The sequence below is a fragment of the Pocillopora damicornis genome, chromosome 4 (assembly GCF_964200805.1).
Source record: "Pocillopora damicornis chromosome 4, jaPocDami1.2, whole genome shotgun sequence".
In the NCBI taxonomy this organism is placed as follows: Eukaryota; Metazoa; Cnidaria; class Anthozoa; order Scleractinia; family Pocilloporidae; genus Pocillopora; species Pocillopora damicornis.
The window spans coordinates 25,978,913-25,995,423 of NC_142673.1; the positions used below are offsets into that span (position 1 = coordinate 25,978,913).

General features: G+C 40.5%; 2 protein-coding genes across 2 annotated transcripts; one reads left to right on the forward strand and one right to left on the reverse strand.

Annotated features, from left to right (window-relative positions):
* Positions 1-851: 851 nt before the first annotated feature.
* LOC113686670 (uncharacterized) lies at positions 852-8,460 on the forward strand. The gene is made up of 3 exons (XM_089205442.1): positions 852-7,542; positions 7,743-7,822; positions 8,143-8,460. The coding sequence occupies exons 1-3, from the start codon at positions 925-927 to the stop codon at positions 8,264-8,266; spliced, it is 6,822 nt and encodes a 2,273-aa protein (XP_089061568.1). The 5' UTR covers positions 852-924; the 3' UTR covers positions 8,267-8,460.
* A 942-nt stretch (positions 8,461-9,402) lies between these two features.
* Positions 9,403-16,401, reverse strand: LOC113686729 (uncharacterized). The gene is made up of 4 exons (XM_027204386.2): positions 16,296-16,401; positions 11,375-11,953; positions 10,849-11,055; positions 9,403-10,290 (listed from the first exon to the last, which is right to left on the reverse strand). Exons 2-4 carry the CDS (start codon positions 11,936-11,938, stop codon positions 9,886-9,888), a joined length of 1,176 nt encoding a protein of 391 aa, XP_027060187.2. The 5' UTR covers positions 11,939-11,953; positions 16,296-16,401; the 3' UTR covers positions 9,403-9,885.
* Positions 16,402-16,511: the final 110 nt, after the last annotated feature.

The following is a 16,511-nucleotide window of genomic DNA, read 5'->3' on the forward strand; positions in this document are numbered from 1 at the left end:
AAGTTGGAAGTTACGGCCTCTACAACTAACCAAGTGGAGGGTAATAAAGAAAGCGAACGTGAGCGACCTAACTTGGAGGACTCATCTTATATGACTACAAACAACATAAAGTCATATAATGACGCTAACGATACATCCTGCAACGATATCCCTGAAGAATTAGAAGAGATACTTTTGGTATCAAGGGTGTCCTCTCATACGGAAGAAGAAAGCGTTTACGAGACGGACGTGCAAGTAATTTGTAAAGAAGAAGATAGTTGCACCTCTAGCTCTGACGCACTATCTACCTCCTGCCGTGGTGATATCTCGATGGGAGCCTATGAGATCAAAACGGAACGCAGAAAAGAAAACGTGTTAAGCGATGGAAGTAGACAAATGTACAACGTAGATGATATAATTGGCGATACAGAAACAGCTGTAATCCCGGAGGAATTTAGATTTGAGAACCGTAACTCTTTCTCGGAAGAACAAAGTGAACATGGGCGCTTAGAGATAGAGAACACATTATTAGCTTGTAACTACGAGAAGGAGCCTCAGCAACTCGAAAAAGAATTGGCTGAAAAGGAAGACAAGTCCTGTAATGATGTCGACGATACAGTCTATAGTGATAGACCCAAATGGATAGAAATGGGGCATACACGAGCTTGCAGGGAAATAAAAACTACTCCAGATAACTCGTCTTTCGTCCAAAATGATGACAAAACTATAGAGGGATTAAAGAACATCTTTCAAACTGGCGAGAAGCAAAAGATGACTGAAAATAAAGAAAATTATTGGAAAGAAGCCGAGGTCCTCGTTAAATATTCAGATGCCTCGTTCGATGACAAAAAAGGAAGTCTTTCTTCGATTGACAACAAAGGCGACTCCGCCCTACAACAACACAAAACAAAAGTATGCAAAAAACGAAAGAAGGTTTCCGATGACATGGCAAAGTTTTCTTTGGACATAGAAAATTCGATTGAGGACGAGTTTATTGATGACTTCGACCGTTTCCTTGATGAAGTTGAGGAAGATATATTAACAGAGGAAAGCATGTCTCAGATTTCACACAGTGTTGAGAATGAAGAAGATGAGAAAAATGTTGATGAATGCGGTGCTTTGCCAAGTCACGAGCGATCGGTAGCAGCAGTCATAAACACTTATGAATACTTATTCCAGTCGTTTAGTTGTTCACCTGAAGAGGCAGAAGATAATCAAATATTGCAAGACACAGATTCTACGGTCGACAAATTAGTGAACAGCGAGCATAGCAATAAAAAATATAGTAACGAGGAGGTGCCTCAACAGCTCGAAAACAGATTCGCTGGAAACGAAGTCAGGTCAAATAATGATGATGCCAACCATACAAATTCCAGCGACATTCTCGAAGGATTTGAGGGGACGCTTTCAGAAAGAACTGCTCCTTGCTCAGATGACAAAACTGATAAAGATACTGACTCTGAAATAAGTTGCGGTGAAGAAACTCGCCGTTCATTGAAAACAGACCTGTTCTCCGATGTCATCAAAGAAGCCGGTGATGAAAGCCGTAACAAAAAGGCGCTAACGGAACTAATACAAGAAGAGCTGATATCTTCATCGGAGAGTCCAGCTAAATGCTCTTTAGCAGTCAAAAATGGAAACAACAATGAGAGGCCTTTAAAAGGCGAAGAAAGCTCTAGCCACAAAGACGATATTTGCGATCAATTTAAGGACAGAGACCAACTTACTAGCTCGTCTTTTCACTCACCTGAACTAGGAGCAGGCAATGAAAAGTTGGAAGTTACGGCCTCCACAACTGACCAATTGGAGTGTAATAAAGAAAGCGTACGCAAGCGACCTAACTTGAAGGACTCATCTTATATGACTACAAACAACATAAAGTCATATAATGACGCTAACGATACATCCTGCAACGATATCCCTGAAGAATTAGAAGAGATACTTTCGGTTTCAGAGGTTTCCTCTCATACGGAAGAAGAAAGCGTTTACGAGACGGACGTGCAAGTAATTTGTAAAGAAGAAGATAGTTGCACCTCTAGCTCTGACGCACTATCTACCTCCTGCCGTGGTGATATCTCGATGGGAGCCTATGAGACCAAAACGGAACGCAGAAAAGAAAACGTGGTTAGCGATGAAAGTGGACAAATGTACAACGTAGATAATATCATTGACGATACGGAAACAGCTGTAATCCCGGAGGAATTTCGATTTGAGGACCGTACACATTCTTTCTCGGAAGAACAAAGTGAACACGGGCGCTTAGAGATAGAGAACACATTATTACCTTATAACTACAAGAAGGAGCCTCAGCAACTCGAAAAAGAATTGGCTGAAAAGGAAGACAAGTCCTGTAACAACGCCGACGATGCAGTCCATAGTGATAGACCCAAAGCTACTCCAGATAACTCTTCTTCCGTTCAGAATGATGACAAAGCTAGAGAGGGATTGAAGAACATCTTTCAAACTGGCGAGAAGCAAAAGATGACTGAAAATAAAGAAAATTATTGGAAAGAAGCCGAGGTCCTCGTTAAATATTCAGATGCCTCGTTTGATGACAAAAAAGGAAGTCTGTCTTCGATTGATGACAAAGGCGACTCCGTCTTACAACAACACAAAACAAAAGTATGCAACTTTGATTCGTTGAATGACAAAAAACGAAAAAAGGTTTCCGATGACATGGCAAAGTTTTCTCTAGACAAAGAAAATTCGATTGAGGACGAGTTTATTGAGGACTTCGACCGTTTTCTTGATGAAGTTGAGGAAGATATATTAACAGAGGAAAGCATGTCTCAGATTTCACACAGTGCTGAGAATGAATGCAGTGCCTTACCAAGTTACGAGCGATCGGTAGCAGCAGTCGTAAATATTTCTGAGTATTTATTCCAACAAGAGTTTTCTAAGGCTTTGGAAACTACTATACCTGACAGTAAGAAAGAGTATACAACGCAATCGGAAAAGTCTTCAGAGGAAGAACTCGAACTGGAGAAAAGGAAATATTTGGCGAAAGATGTCTACCGATCAGAAAAAGTTGCTGAGTACAGATACGTCATTGGAATAGCCCTTGACAAGTTGAATCACATAAACTCAGTGCTAACAGACGCGGGAGAACAGTTTCTTGACAGGAGAATAAAACATGGACGTTGCGCCGTACACGGGGATATCGACTCAGGTACAAGGCTACTTAACAGTATTGATGTACTCAATGATAACGTTAAAGGCGCGGTGAAAGATTTCAAACTTGCAATTCAAATGACTGAGGTAGAACCAAAGTTCCACAAAGAAAACGACGCGGTGAAACTTGGACAAATTAGAAAGGAAAATACCGAGCTTGAAATACAGATAAGCGTCATTAAGGAGGAACTTGAAGCGTACCAAAAGAGGATAGAAAATTTGCAGGCTGACCTGGATGAGAGCAAAGATGAAGTAAAGCGACTGCAGTTAAAGGAAGAATACAAAGAAAGGGAACTGTCAAATTTAAAACGTGATATTCAGAGCAAGGAGCGAAAATGGGAAGAAGGAAATGAAACCGTGGAAAAGGTTATGGGGGATATAAAAGAATTATGGGATGATGTCGATTTCTTGGAGGAAAGCTTAAAGAACAGTCAAAAAAGCAATGCAGATCTGATGTTTCAGGTTGATGAGCTGAAGAAAACGATAAAGGAAATGAAAAAGGAGTATTGGATGGAACATAGTCGCGGTGGGTGCGGGCATCTACGCGAAGAAGTAGAATTATTAAACGGATCCCTAGAATTGAAGGAACAGCGATTAGTTCTGTTGGAAGGACAACAGGCTAGACAATTTTCTCAGCACGCAGTAAAAGATAAAGAATTGAGAGAACTTAAAGACGAAAATTTGAGAGTAGTCGGCAAATTGGAAGATCAGCTTGCAAAACTTAGCAGAGAAAATTCAGCGCTCACTACGGAATTGTTAAAAGTATCAGGGAAGGACGATGAAGTGGGTGAAGTGAAGGATGAAACGTCGAGCATTATTGAACATCTCAGGAAAGTAAAAGTTGAGTTAGGCCAAGAAAATTATATGGTAACATCAGAACTATCACAGACACTGGTGGAAAATGAATCTTTGAAGAAAGCAAACGGCCAAGTGTCGAACATGATGAGGCAATTTGAAGATGAGCTTGCTAGGCTCAAGAAAGAACACTCCATGACAGATCTGCGAGCTTCATCAGACGAGAATAACCGTTGGAATGGGATTAAAGAAGAGACGTTTGGTGTTGTGCGTCAACTTGAAAATAAAATTTCGAGACTTCTGAAAGAAAACTTAACCATAGCCGTGAAATTGTCGGAGGAATCAGAACACAAGACACAGTTAAACGAGCTAAAATATGAAACAACAAAAACGATTAGCGATCTTAATGATGAAATTGCGAAGTTGCAAAGGGAAAAGTCCATATTGTCCTCGGAACTATCAGCAAAGGAATCAGACAAAAATAACCAGTTGTATGAGTTAAGATGTGAAAAATGGAAGATTGAAAGAAAATTTGAAGGTGAAATCACAGACTTAAGTCGCGAAAACTCCACTTTGACCGCGAGACTATCAAAGGCATCCGAAACGAATGACAAGCTCAAAGAACTGAGAGAACAACTGGTGGCCTTAAGTTGTAATAATAGCGCTCTTAAAGAAGAGTTAATGAAAGCTAAAAATCGTTCTGCGAAAGATTTGGAAAGTGTTCATAATGATAGCTGTGAATTCGCTCAAGATGAAAAGTGTTTAAGTGGAGGCCAGAAAAAGAAAAGCCCTGAAATCAAAGTTTTAAAGAAACGCGTCCGTCGATCTGAACGAGAACTTGTTATCTTGAGGAAGTTCCTTCGACAAAGGGGTCTTGACTTTGGAGAAAGGCTAACAAGCGTTGTTGATGGAGATGTAACAAGTACAGGCGACGAGGAAGTGAGTGCAACGGACACTTTGCATCTTTCTCGAGAAGTCAGGCTGGACGAAGGTAAAAAATATAAAGTGCAAGAAACGGAAAAAGCCATCAGAGATCTCCGACAAACTCTGCAGCAGACGGAACGTACTTTGGAACATACAAACAGTGCTTTGAGATTGAATACAAAGAAAACAGATATTTTAGAACGCTGCTTGAAGGAAAAGGAAGAAATGCTCCAGGTGAAAAGCCAACAGAGCAAGCAGGACATAGAGCAGACCGAAGGAACTTTAAGATGGCAGAAAGAAAGAACTGAGGAACTTAAGGTTCAGTTGAAAAATCTAACTGAGGCGGCGGAGGCTTTCATGAAGAGTAAAGAAAAGGAGGTGGAGGAAGCTTACTGCTGTATCAAGAAGCAAGATGAGACGATAAAAAATTTACTCGAAGAGATGAGGCAGGAAAGATGTGACAAGGACTGCCGCATACTACAGTCTGAAAGAATAGGAGAACTTGAGACTCAGTTGCAAAGAATGGAAGAAATGAAAAGAAGCACAATTCACCGAATTGATGCCTTGGTGCTCGAAGTGAGGAAACAACGTTCAGAAAAAGAGCGTTTAAAAAGGGTCATAGAAGCTAAAGAGTGTACTTGTTGCGAAGACAAAGACCTTATGAAGATAACTGAAAATCAAGAGAATCAGTTACGCAAGAAGGATGACCTGACAAATGCCACTCTCACTTTAAACAACAACAAGAGGTCACTACAGGAAGCTAATAGCACTATCGATATGCTACACAAACAGTTGGAGCGGGAAAATTCGGATAAAGAGAATCTGAGAAGGGCCTTGAAGGCGTCAGAGTATGATACTAATGAAAGAAACAGATTGACTCAGAAAATTGAAAAACTAGAGAACCAACTACAAGAGATGGATGATCTACGGGAAAATACTTTACGGTCTCTTCAGGGAAAAGAATGGTCGTTAGAAGAGGCTCGTAATAAGATCAAAGAATTAACACGAGAAATAGTACGCGAAAAGTCGGACAAAGAGTATTTCAAGAAGAAAGTCGATGCTGGAGAGAATACCTCTAAAGGGGAGAGATTAATATTGGAGAAAACAGAGAAGAAGCTACGAATAATGAATGAGAGGCACGACAGGGCACAAGAATCTCTTGAGGCTAAAGAGCAGAAATTGAAAGCAATGCACGATGGAATTGAGAGAAAAGACAACAAAGTCAAGAAATTAAGGAAAGAGCTCCAAAGGGAAAGGTCTAAGAAACGAAGTCTTAGAAAGGCGATGGAAACAACTAAATCTAATGCTCAGAAGCAGAGGGAGCTATTGGCTGAGAAAGATAACGAAGTGGACAAACTGAAAGAGTTAGTTTATGATTACAAGGAAAAGGTTGAAAAACTCAACATTAACTTGACAAAGCTTAGAAAGGAGGTTGAAATCGCCAGAGAGCTCCTGGCTCATAGGAATTTTGAGAATGACAATTTGCTGTCCCCACAGGGAATAGAACATAATCGCCTGAAGCTCGTTAAAAAAGAGACCATCAGAAAAGCAGAACAGACGGGTCGCCTAATGGCACAGGTGGGAAAAGGGCTGAGGAACTTGGTTCAAAGACAAAGAGAAGTGTACGCATCGAGCCTGATAATGAAGAAGACGGAAGCCTATACAGTTAGTGTTGTGGAAAAATTGAGAAAAGATTTGAATGATAGAGAAGAATCCGTGAAGTACTTAAGGAGTTGTTCTCAAGACAGTGCTAACGAACGCTCGTTCATGCGACGGCTGCTTGAAGATATTCAATGCGAAAATGCTCACCTCAAACGGTGTCTGGGAGACAAGGATGAGAAAGTAAGAATGCTCGAAACAATTGTCAAACAACTGGAGGAAGATCTTCAAAAGACGCAAAAGTATTTAAAAGAAAAGGAAGTCGGGTTTGTTGACGCAAATGAAACCCTACGATTGAAATGCTCACTTCTCACAACTATGGAGGCCAAATTATGTTTAAGGAACAAAGAGATTGACGAATTAACACAAGAAAACAAGGAGAAAAGCTTAGAGCTAACTCGCATCGAGAACACCCTTAGAGAAGTAAAAAAAGAGTTAGATATTGCTGCATCCATCATCGAGAAGCAAAATGAACAATGTGCTAACCTTAAGAATTGTGCAATGAGAAAAACCCGAGATGCGGAAGAGATGCATGACGAATTGAAACGCTTGTCAACTCAACTTGTATGTAGCAAGGAGGAGAAGTGTAACCTTCACAGAGCAGTGTTAGCTGCCACATCGCGCTTGGAATACGAGAGGTTTTTCGCAGAAAGAAAACAGAAAGCTCTACAGGTGGAAGTGAAGATGGGTTTGAAAGAATTCAATACCAAAAGTAAACAGTTTTGGGATATGAAGATGGACCTTCGGGAGGCTGCGGCTCGGATCTCTGTACTTGAAGATGAAAAGGAAGAGCAAGAGGAAAACTTAGCAGCCTTTAAAGGAAAAGTATCACGAGAACTTGACCTATTAAAGGAGACACGGCATGAGGGAAATGAAGAGTCGAGTTCGCTTCAGTTGACGATTGGTTCAGCAGAACGTGAGATAGCCAAGCTGACAAAGGAGAATCAAAAGCAGTTCAGGATTGAGTTATTGCACAATGGGCTCGAATACAAGTCTTCTGAGTCGTCATGTGAGGTAGGATATTTTCATTGCTAAGTGCAAGACGTAAGAGCGAGTAAGAACGACCCGAAAGCGCGAGACGATTAACACGAAAACTAACTAAATTCTGCTGTTAAGTTATATTTTTTAAGTGTTCAGATTTAATTAACAAGGCGGAAATTGTGGCACACATGTTTTTTAAACATGCAATTCATTTTTGTTCATATCATCTACAGGAAAGCACCTTTCGCACCCTAGAAACCACAAGAGGAAAAGCTTTGGCAGCCAGTAGTCAGGGAGACACTCAGAGTAAATGGTCAGTGATATTCTATCCTAACTAAAACGTTATAATAAAGTTTTTGGTAAAGTTGCAAAACCCGTGACTTTTTCCATTTTTATTGTTGATTATTCAAACATTTCACCGAAAAACAAGCTAAACAAAATTTAGGAGGTCTTGGAACCTGACGCATTCCATGATTATTACCTACGCCATAATGCTGGGATGCTCATCACGCATTAACAATTGTCAGATAATGCGATTACCTTCCAAGGTATTTCCATAATTTCCCCAGGTTTTCCCTGTCATCTTTTATTGGGCCATTTGATAATTAAAATGTTTCCTACTTTTCAATGCAGGGTGAATAACTCCAAATTTGAGAAACGTTTTGAAACAAGGGGAGATAATCGTTTCAACCGCACTGGTACTATCACAGCTCGTGGATCATCTAATACAGTTTCGATCCTCCTCTACAATGGTTAAGGTTTTGCAGGAGGACTTACTCTGCGAAATATTAGCAAAATGAATGAAACGTAACAGTATTTCTGTGCATCCTTGAACATTTTGCATTTTTGGTATAATCGTGAGATTTATATGAGAGAGTGTTTGCCTTTCTGCAAAAATGAATGTATTTTCTATGCTTTCGTGCATTGACATTAAGTGGAAATATATGAAAATAATTTAAAGTTGTTCGTTTTGGTTCTGTAGGAGGGAAGGGAACAATGCGGAATGGCTGAAGAGGTAACATTCTAAATGGAAACCAAGGGCCCTAACTTTGATTCTAAATGGGCCTTCCCCAATGGGTGAAGAGGTAACATTCTAAATGGAAACCAAGGGCCCTAACTTTGATTCTAAATGGGCCTTCCCCAATGGGTGAAGAGGTAACATTCTAAATGGAAACCAAGGGCCCTGACTTTGATTCTAAATGGGCGTTCCCCAATGGGTGAAGAGGTAACATTCTAAATGGAAACCAAGGGCCCTAACTTTGATTCTAAATGGGCGTTCCCCAATGGGTGAAGAGGTAACATTCTAAATGGAAACCAAGGGCCCTAACTTTGATTCTAAATGGGCCTTCCCCAATGGGTGAAGAGGTAACATTCTAAATGGAAACCAAGGGCCCTAACTTTGATTCTAAATGGGCCTTCCCCAATGGGTGAAGAGGTAACATTCTAAATGGAAACCAAGGGCCCTAACTTTGATTCTAAATGGGCCTTCCCCAATGGGTGAAGAGGTAACATTCTAAATGGAAACCAAGGGCCCTAACTTTGATTCTAAATGGGCGTTCCCCAATGCGTGAAGAGGTAACATTCTAAATGGAAACCAAGGGCCCTAACTTTGATTCTAAATGGGCGTTCCCCAATGGGTGAAGAGGTAACATTCTAAATGGAAACCAAGGGCCCTAACTTTGATTCTAAATGGGCCTTCCCCAATGGGTGAAGAGGTAACATTCTAAATGGAAACCAAGGGCCCTAACTTTGATTCTAAATGGGCCTTCCCCAATCCCTCAGTCCTTCTGCTTTCGCAATATTCAATTGGAGCTCTCTAGATTCACGTCCGTTGGAGCTCAACTGGAGGGAAAAGGAAAAAAATCCACACGTCGGCGAAATAAAAAATCCCAATTTTTACTCATTTTGTTCTTTAATTCGACTTCATTTACAGACTTTGCATAAAAGTGTGCTGGGTCAATGGCTACAGATAGATTAGAAAATGAAATTCATCGTGACTTATGAAATAATGTCTTGGATAGGTTCCCAACACGACTTTTTTTAATCGGCTCAGTTATCTGATCACTCCAAGGAAAATATTTCAAAAGAAAATAATTTTTATTTCCGTTCAAACTTCCATCATAGCCTTAGAACGAAGCCAATGTTGGGTCTAAAGCGCAGATAAAGCCTATAGTTACTTGATACCACATATGGTTCACTAGCTCTATCATCTTGTTTGATTGATGTCAGTGTCTGATTAACTAGTCATAAGCTGAACTGGAAACTATACAAAGACTGCACAGGTTTTCAAAATTAATTGAATGTTATAGTTAAACGTCTTGGATTGGTCCCTTGAGACACTCTAGCCAACATGCAAACATCCAATTAAGTTTCACTCTAGCAAGTGAGGTAAGCGAGTACTTTTCTCTCACCACTGTAACCAATGCGTCCATGCTGAACGGCTAAGTTATCCAATGCCAGTAGGTCTCCTGCTCGCCACTGAAAACCAACTGCGCATGACCAGGTTGTTACTCGTATGTGTTGTATTACTTCCGGTTCAATCGGACTTCCGTCTCCATAATATGTGTTGGAAGGGCATTCGTCATCCGGGATACCTTTACCAATAAACGTGGGCATAATTTGGTAATAAGAGCTGTGCATGGCCGCTATCTGATTGAACCAAATCTTATTTCCGGTCTGCGGGTGTTGTATCGACACGGGTCTGTTTTGCCAGAGACGTAAGTCTTGTGTTTCATTCCAGCTCACGTGGTACCCTTTACCTTTTGCTCGCCTCTCTGCTTCCTGAAAAATTGCGTCATTAATCAAAGCGCGAGGTCAAAATGATTGGATATTGACAAAGTACTTTTGGCGTTTTATTACAAGAGCGAAGAGGAGAAGTCCACTGGGAAAATAACAGGGATAAAATAACAGGGACAATATCCTGTACTTATGGGAACCTCTTGCTGGTTAAAAATAGAGTTTATATGGACTACTTATCAAGGCAGCGCGTAAGGAGAGTTTGCACTTTGAATAGTGTCCCTTAAGACTCATCCTACTTTGTTCCCTCTTTGCAATTTTCTCTTTGTAAAACAAGAATTAGGCGTGATTTATTTTTGCGTTCAGGGTGCTCAAGTCTTAGGGCTTGGAATGTTGGACTGACAGGTCAAAATAGACGAGTGGCTTACCTAATTCGTGGTTTGACACATGTCGATATAAGCCGGGAGTAGTTAGCGTCGTTCATAGAGTACTGACAAATTTAGATTAGGAAGTAGTTCCTTATAACTTATTCAGCCTACGAGGGCAGGAATCTTTTTTGAGCACGCCTTTCTGAATTCAATACCAAAGAGTCGCAAATCGTACCTTTTTATCTTCAGTGCCAAACATGTGTTGCCAATTCATGTATTCATCGTGGGATTTGTCCTGCAAATATCGTACATATCGCACACCCTTTTCTTCAAACTTCGCCACTACTTCGGGATCCAATTTGGAAAGGAGTTCGCTGTTCTTGACCAACGGTGTTTCACCACCACAGTTATCGTCAGCCTCCTTTACGCTGTAAAAGAAAAGCTAAAGAAAGATAACAATGAGAGGACATGGTAACGACCCACGCAAATATTTGGGGACAAGGTGGTACCCAGTCCATCGTGTTGCAATGTTTCCGCACGGTCAGAGATGCATAAGGGAGGAAAAATTGAAAATTGAATTGAAAATTGAAAATTCTTATATTGATAATTGCCCAATATAAGTCTATAAATTAAGTCTATGAGGGAGAGTGGCCTCCTTTCAAGCTGTTCTTTAGTCTCGTCACGCAACATGGCAATGACAATAACAACAACAACAAAACACGACAACAACTGCAAAAACAATATCTCTCACGACAACGAACCTTTTTGGGCCAAGTATTGAGATAAGACATCTCGTTGTGCGTATCCATAGTAACCTCTAATGGATCGTCACTAGCGGTATAAGTTTTCACTCTTTTGTCAACTTGTTTACGATATGCACTGCCACCGACCTCATACGACAAAGGCTTTCCGGGAATGTTACCAGCAATAGTCGAGAAGTCATCGGCTGTTCGAGCCGGAAGGCCACGAAACAAAATAGCTGGACATTGTGAATGATTTTCTTCCATGAATTCCATACACTTTGCGGTCAGTTGAGCGAGAGAGGCCTGGTTAGGATTGTGGACGCGTATACCAAGTGGAAGGGAATCTCTTGGTTCCGCTAAGAACTCTGGGAAACCACCTTGTGTGGAACCTGGTGTAAACTCTCTGTCGCGTAATTTCGACTTGAATTTAGTAACAAGTTCTTCTCTTGGCAATGGTTCAAAGATCTCTGTGTTTGTTTTACTTTTGTTCATTGAAGCAAAGCGAATGCCATAAACCATAAACGCTGCCCTGGCAAAAATTTGGCTTCCTTGGTGAGGGTGATACACACGACTGACCAGCATGATCTATATATTAGACTGAAATAACAAAGATGAGTGAATTTTGCTTAAGACGCAGTCTCTCTAAAAACCTGCCGGTGCGTTTCGGGTCAAAAATCGATTTCTTTCAGATTGTTGCAAGGAATCAGTCTTAGTCTAAAAGAAATCGAAACCACCTTAATTTTTTTCAAATAAAGCCGAATGTTCTTTTTTTTTTGAGCAAAAATCGCTTCAGCGCTCAAATGCCTGTATTTAACATCACCGATTATCAAAAATAGCACAAATTGCCTAGCTCGTCTTTTCACAAAATTCTAGTCAGAGGGTTTTATTTCGTTTCGCACATCTAGATCAGCCCTTCATAAGAACAAAGCACATAAGTTTTGTTTTTCTCAAACGGTTTTTTTTCAAAGAATTTTTGTTGCTTTATCATGTAAATTGGCTACCGTAAAGAGTTCCTTACGCTGACGTTTCGTGCGCAAGTTCTTTGTTACAACGATGGACTAACGCTCGAAACATCAGCTTCAGCAACCCTTTCAGGAGTCCAATTTACATTATCAATTCATTTGATTAATCCAACTTATTTCGTAACAACCCCCACCGAAGCAGCACCACAGTTAATTATCAACTATTTCAGATCCCGTGATATGAAAGACTGCCCCATATTCTACAAATGTGTCTTCACAAAAATAGAAAGCTGTGACATTTCTTGAAACTCATAGCAAACAATCGCAGCGAAAATTGTCTATCCATTGGAGTGTAATAATCTCTCACCATCCTCAACAGTACATGACCAAAACGCCTACGTTGCCTTTTACAACGACGCGCTCCTCTTCTTATCAATTACTTTAGAGTAGAGCAGAGTAGCAGCGATTTGGCGGCTAGAATTGTGAAACTGGAAATACTCAGTGCGCATGCTCACAGCGAAAAAACTACTGGAAAAATAGGATCACCTTGACGCCACATTCGAATCGATGATCCAACGGGAGTTCCGCTATGAAGTTAATTCCCCTTATTCCTTTGTCTCTAGGGGATAGTAGCCACAATACTCGTGGGACCCATGCCTACGCCTTATCCTCGGTTTTGATAATCTACTACTGGAGCGTACCGAGTAAGACGCGCTGTTATATTCACATAAAGATCCACATTTGGTCAAATGTTGATCGTAAAATAACTCCAATAAAAAAAAATTATTCCCTTTACATTTTGGAAGGAAACAACAGGCCTAAAACCTTAAGACCCCTGCAAGGTTTATTGTCAGTTCGTGCCATAGACAGTTTTGTCTATACCATGACGTCATGCAACATGGCGTCAAGGTTCTGCCCCCTCCAGCCCCCTGTTCGCGGGGGCACGCTCCCCTATACCCCTCCACTAATGTAGAACAAACAAAGGATTTGATCCGGTAAATTGGCCACACAAAAGCTGACAAGGCAACGGATATTACAGTTGCAGTTGACGAAGATATTGGATACCCGTACAAGAGTTAAATTCCTTAGCGGAATGAAAAAAGCAGTAAGGAATGCATGCAAAGGATAAAGTCTTCTGAGTAATGATGAAACATAAAAAAGATTTTACGCTAGAAGCTACAACCGCACACATACTGTAGGATTTTACGCGAGAAACCACAACCGTAATTTGGCTCAATCGCCGTGAATAAATACAATAAAATTTTACGCCGTTAACCAACGGCATAATTTCTTTAAGTCTGTAGCTACACCTGCTATAAGATTTTATTTCGTTAACTAACGGCATAATTTACTTAAGTCTGTAGCTACGCCTACTGAAAGATTTTACGCAGTTAACTAACGGTGTAATTTCTTTCAGTAAGAATAAATACATAAAGTTAAATTTTACGCCGTTAACTAATTTCTTCTAGTCAGTAATCTACATACTGTAAGGGCCTGCTTACATGGAGGTGGGGGACCCCAGGTAGGTAAGGTAACCCGCCTAGACGCAGTCGAAAAATAAAACGCGTTTACATGCAATCTTACAACCCCGGGGTGCTGGGATGTTGTGGCGCATGCAATTAAGGAGTCTGAGCAGAGGCGTCCTAAGCTCACATCTCGAAAAAGACGAAAGATTAATTCTTGGACATATATGTATATATGCTGGTTTTCAGTGTCACGCCATTCAAAATAGATCAAAATAAAAAATAAAAACCGTTCAATCGATTTAGTCTAGAATCTGGAAATAGAAAGAAGCTAGATATGTAAAGACTCTCGCCAAGATTCAGGTCACAGCAATTTTTCTTACGGAAGATATGAGGAGAAACGTTTTTCCCAAATTTATAGAGATTTGTATGGAGCCGCCATGCTGGTGCCCACCTAGATGGGCACCAACATGGCGGCCGTAAACCAGCAGAAACATCTGTCACTGAGTTTTGCTACAAAAGCGTGAATTTATCTCTCTAAGAACTCATAAAGGTAACAATAATACTTTATTCTAATACAAGAACTGTTCAGATAGCTGAATTTCCCTAAATAAGTCACCTTTTAAACCAACATAACAGCTCTCTCGCTCGTCATGTAAAGGCCACGTCACGCAAAAGCTTAGAAATTCAAGAGTAGTCTATCACTAAACCAAGAACCCATTTGGAGTGAAAATTTGTCTGAATATTAGTTTTTAGCTGCTCTAATACATCATGAAAGTAAAATCTCAGGAGGATCAATAGTTCTGAAGTCTGAAATTTAGTGACGTCACGTGAAAACCAGCAATTCATGAAAGCGTCACGCGTTGTGTTACGCGGTGTTTGGTTTCGCGAGAAACCGTTGGCTTAATACGTTATACAGGATAGTTTGGGAAACCAAATAAGGTCGATTTACAACGCTAAATATTCCGAAATGTGAACATTTTACACTCCTTGTGTGTCCGTTGCGGTTTCTGGTGATTTCTGCCATGAGACGGCTAGGAAATGTACAAAGTTTTAAAACACACGTTTCGCTTTTGAGCTTTTTGACATGAACGCAACCCCGGCTAGGCGGGTTACCCCACTTTGACACGTTTACATAGCAAATTGTTACCCCGGCTGACAGGTTTACCCTAGGCGGGTCACCCCACCTATCACGTAAACGTGATCAAAATAAAACAGGAAATTATATGGACAGGCGGGTTACCTCACCTACCCGGGGTCCTCCAACTCCATGTAAACAGGCCCTTAGTCACGTATCACGCCGTTATTCTATAGGGATTGTGACAAAATTATCAATCGCTTGTGATGAAACTCAAGCGTTAATGCTAGCAACAAATCTTACTCGTATATCAATCTAGTTTCCGTTCAAATATGGTCAACGTAAGTGCTGAACCTCAATCGCTTGTGTTGTTGCACCACACGCCGTTGTAAGATTCCAATTAGAAGCCCTTATTATAAATCGCTAGTGTTCTGAGGCAGATTGATAGCGCTAAATATCAGTTATAGGTTTTTGTGTCAATCAATAGTTTAAAACCTTTATGGCTTGTGATATTTTTAAAATACAGCAATCATAACGATGTTCGACGTTACCACTTACAAGCTAAACAAGCGGGAGACTGGTTCAAGTTAGAATCACTGACAAGTCGATACTAAGCGCTAACGACTGATGTTTTGCGGTAGCAATTGCAATTTCTACTCATTACAAACAATCGGTGTCAACATTGACGATTGACAGCGTGAGCGTCGTTTTACAAAGCGCTGTGACTAAATGCCCCGAGCATTATCTCAAAATAGATTAAATGCTTGGCTGTCAGAAATTTTCTCAGAATTTCCACTGAACGGTTCCTTCAAACTTTTGAGGAATATCAGATCTTTGCTAGAAATGCCACGCGATTCTAAAAATTAACTTGGTTTTTCAGTTAACAAATTCGCTGACCTTCTGCATACTCTGATATCGCTCGGTTGTCGACGCTTAGAAATACGCTATTGTACGCTTCTGATCGGGCTACCACGCACCGTCTCGAATAGACAAAATGCCCGGTAGTTAGAACCATATTTTCTTAGGATTGATGTTGCCTCTGGTTTAGCTCGGATCGGAAGTGACTTTAAAAGGTTTATCTAGTATTTTCTTTGAGAGAGAATAAACATCATTTGAAGCATAAAAGGGCATCACTCTCCTGAGGGCTGTATTTGAATCGATGATCGAGTAAAACTTATTGTGAAATACCGCCATCGCGTCGAGTCCAAGTTGTCCAAGTTACGGCGATTTGATAGTGTGCAAGATGGTTTTAAGAGCAAAATTATTTTCATGTTTCTTTGGTTTTGAAAATTTGCCAGCACTGGAGCGTACAGAATAATACTTTCTTAATCTGCATTAAATCGACTTGCGAAAATAAATCCGATAATTAGAACTTCCACTCTAGATTTTTTCAGAAAATTGCAAATATAGCCGAATCTTAAGAATCTATCCCTTACCTTTTCTCAGCGGGTGCAGTTCCTTTTAGTTCCAATGATCTTTAGTTAGGGTTAGGTTAAGGTTAAATATTTGCATGACAGTCGAATTTGAAAGTAAATCAATGGCAGGGACTGAAAACAAATTAACGAAGAAATATAGAACGGGGAACGGGAAACGGAGATCGGGGAACGGGGAACGGGGAACGGGTAAAGGGGAACGGGGAACGGGGAAAGGGG

Coding starts and splice junctions, on each gene's coding strand:
- LOC113686670 (XM_089205442.1), top strand. CDS start 925: ATGGCAAAGTTTTCTTTGGACATAGAAAATTCGATTGAGGACGAGTTT. Junction 7,543..7,742: donor CTTCTGAGTCGTCATGTGAG/GTAGGATATTTT, acceptor TATCATCTACAG/GAAAGCACCTTTCGCACCCT. Junction 7,823..8,142: donor GGAGACACTCAGAGTAAATG/GTCAGTGATATT, acceptor TTTTCAATGCAG/GGTGAATAACTCCAAATTTG.
- LOC113686729 (XM_027204386.2), bottom strand. CDS start 11,938: ATGCTGGTCAGTCGTGTGTATCACCCTCACCAAGGAAGCCAAATTTTT. Junction 11,056..11,374: donor TCAATACTTGGCCCAAAAAG/GTTCGTTGTCGT, acceptor ATCTTTCTTTAG/CTTTTCTTTTACAGCGTAAA. Junction 10,291..10,848: donor TTGGCACTGAAGATAAAAAG/GTACGATTTGCG, acceptor GCAATTTTTCAG/GAAGCAGAGAGGCGAGCAAA.